This window comes from Cyprinodon variegatus, unplaced genomic scaffold (genome assembly GCF_000732505.1).
Source record: "Cyprinodon variegatus isolate N-32 unplaced genomic scaffold, C_variegatus-1.0 Scaffold1208, whole genome shotgun sequence".
Classification (NCBI taxonomy): Eukaryota; Metazoa; Chordata; class Actinopteri; order Cyprinodontiformes; family Cyprinodontidae; genus Cyprinodon; species Cyprinodon variegatus.
In genome coordinates this window covers 76,772-77,944 of record NW_015151661.1, presented here as the reverse complement: position 1 = coordinate 77,944, position 1,173 = coordinate 76,772, and the positions used below count along the sequence as shown (strand labels likewise).

The 1,173-nt window shown below is 43.1% G+C and overlaps 1 protein-coding gene across 1 annotated transcript in view; it reads right to left on the bottom strand.

The window, feature by feature from the left end:
• LOC107102127 (serine-rich coiled-coil domain-containing protein 2-like) overlaps positions 1-1,173 on the bottom strand; it is a 42,832-nt gene that overhangs the window by 11,358 nt on the left and 30,301 nt on the right. The window contains exon 6 of the mRNA XM_015401308.1: positions 774-821. Within this exon, the coding sequence (XP_015256794.1) occupies positions 774-821 (48 nt within the window). The remainder of the gene's footprint in view (positions 1-773; positions 822-1,173) is intronic.

Here is a 1,173-nt window from a genome sequence, read left to right as displayed (position 1 = left end):
AGAACAAGCTAACTGACACTACAGTTAGCTTGTTCTTCCCATCATCTTAAATATCCAGAGATGCAGAGTGGAGCAGCAGGAGAGATCAGAGATGAAGCAGAGCTATGATAGCAGAGCTGAACGTGAGGAAAGGAAAAAATAACTGTATCCATATAATACTAATATTGGCTTAAACTGCATGTTTTCTCAATGGCTCCAGATCTCAGTTTAACAAGATAAATTAGGCCCTAATATAACAAGAATATGACAAGTTTTAATGTATTTCCTACAACTGCTATATATCCTCCACCATTATGGGTAATGGTGCACACACTGCAGTGCGGCAAAAGCACGGGGGCGAATGTCTGATCTCTAACGGGCAGAACTGCTGTCATTACAGAAGACGGTTTTCTGAGCAGCCGTTAGGCAGAGGTTGAGTTGGAGTCTGGTGCATCTTTGGAACAGGAAAAGAAAGAAATGGATCAATTCAGACCAAAGAGAGCGATTAAACCGAGTCAGACCAGGACAGACTAAAGCTACTTAGTCAGCATGACCTGAGGAGGAGGAGGTTTGATTTACTATCATCTTCTGGCTGCATTCCACACAAAGAGACACCAGGGGGAGCCAGAGAACTGATTTTTTTCCAAACAGCAGGACATAAAGGTTCTTTCAAGCCTGACAAATGATAGATCAGGATCTAAAAATCGTCCTAATAAGACATTTTTGTCTTATTTCAGATAATAATAGAGATAGCAGCATCATCATCATTTATCTTTCTCTTCCAAAATGTTTACCTGACTCCTTTTTCCTGAGTTAAGTCTTTGGTTGCTGACTTTCGGTTCCTGTGGTGCAAAAAATTCCTTCATGAATTTAATAAAATAGAAACTGGAACTATAGCTGAGCCAAATATTCCCTAAAGTTCATCAGCCTGACGGAAGAGTAAGGAGGAGCTGTCAGGAGGTCAAAGGTCATCTGGTGCCTTCGCTTCTGGGGTCCCCTTGGGCGCCTGGGGCTTTGGGTCTCCCGGCGCTGGACTCAGTGCTCTGGGGGGGGCGCCTCTCCGGCTCTCCACAACCACTATTGAGCATTTTTTTTTTTCTATGGTTAAAACTTTACATGCACAAGTTCACCCTCACAAACAACTACAGGTGCTAGGCTTCAGGTACTTAGAGATTCACTTCCAAACAGAAACCC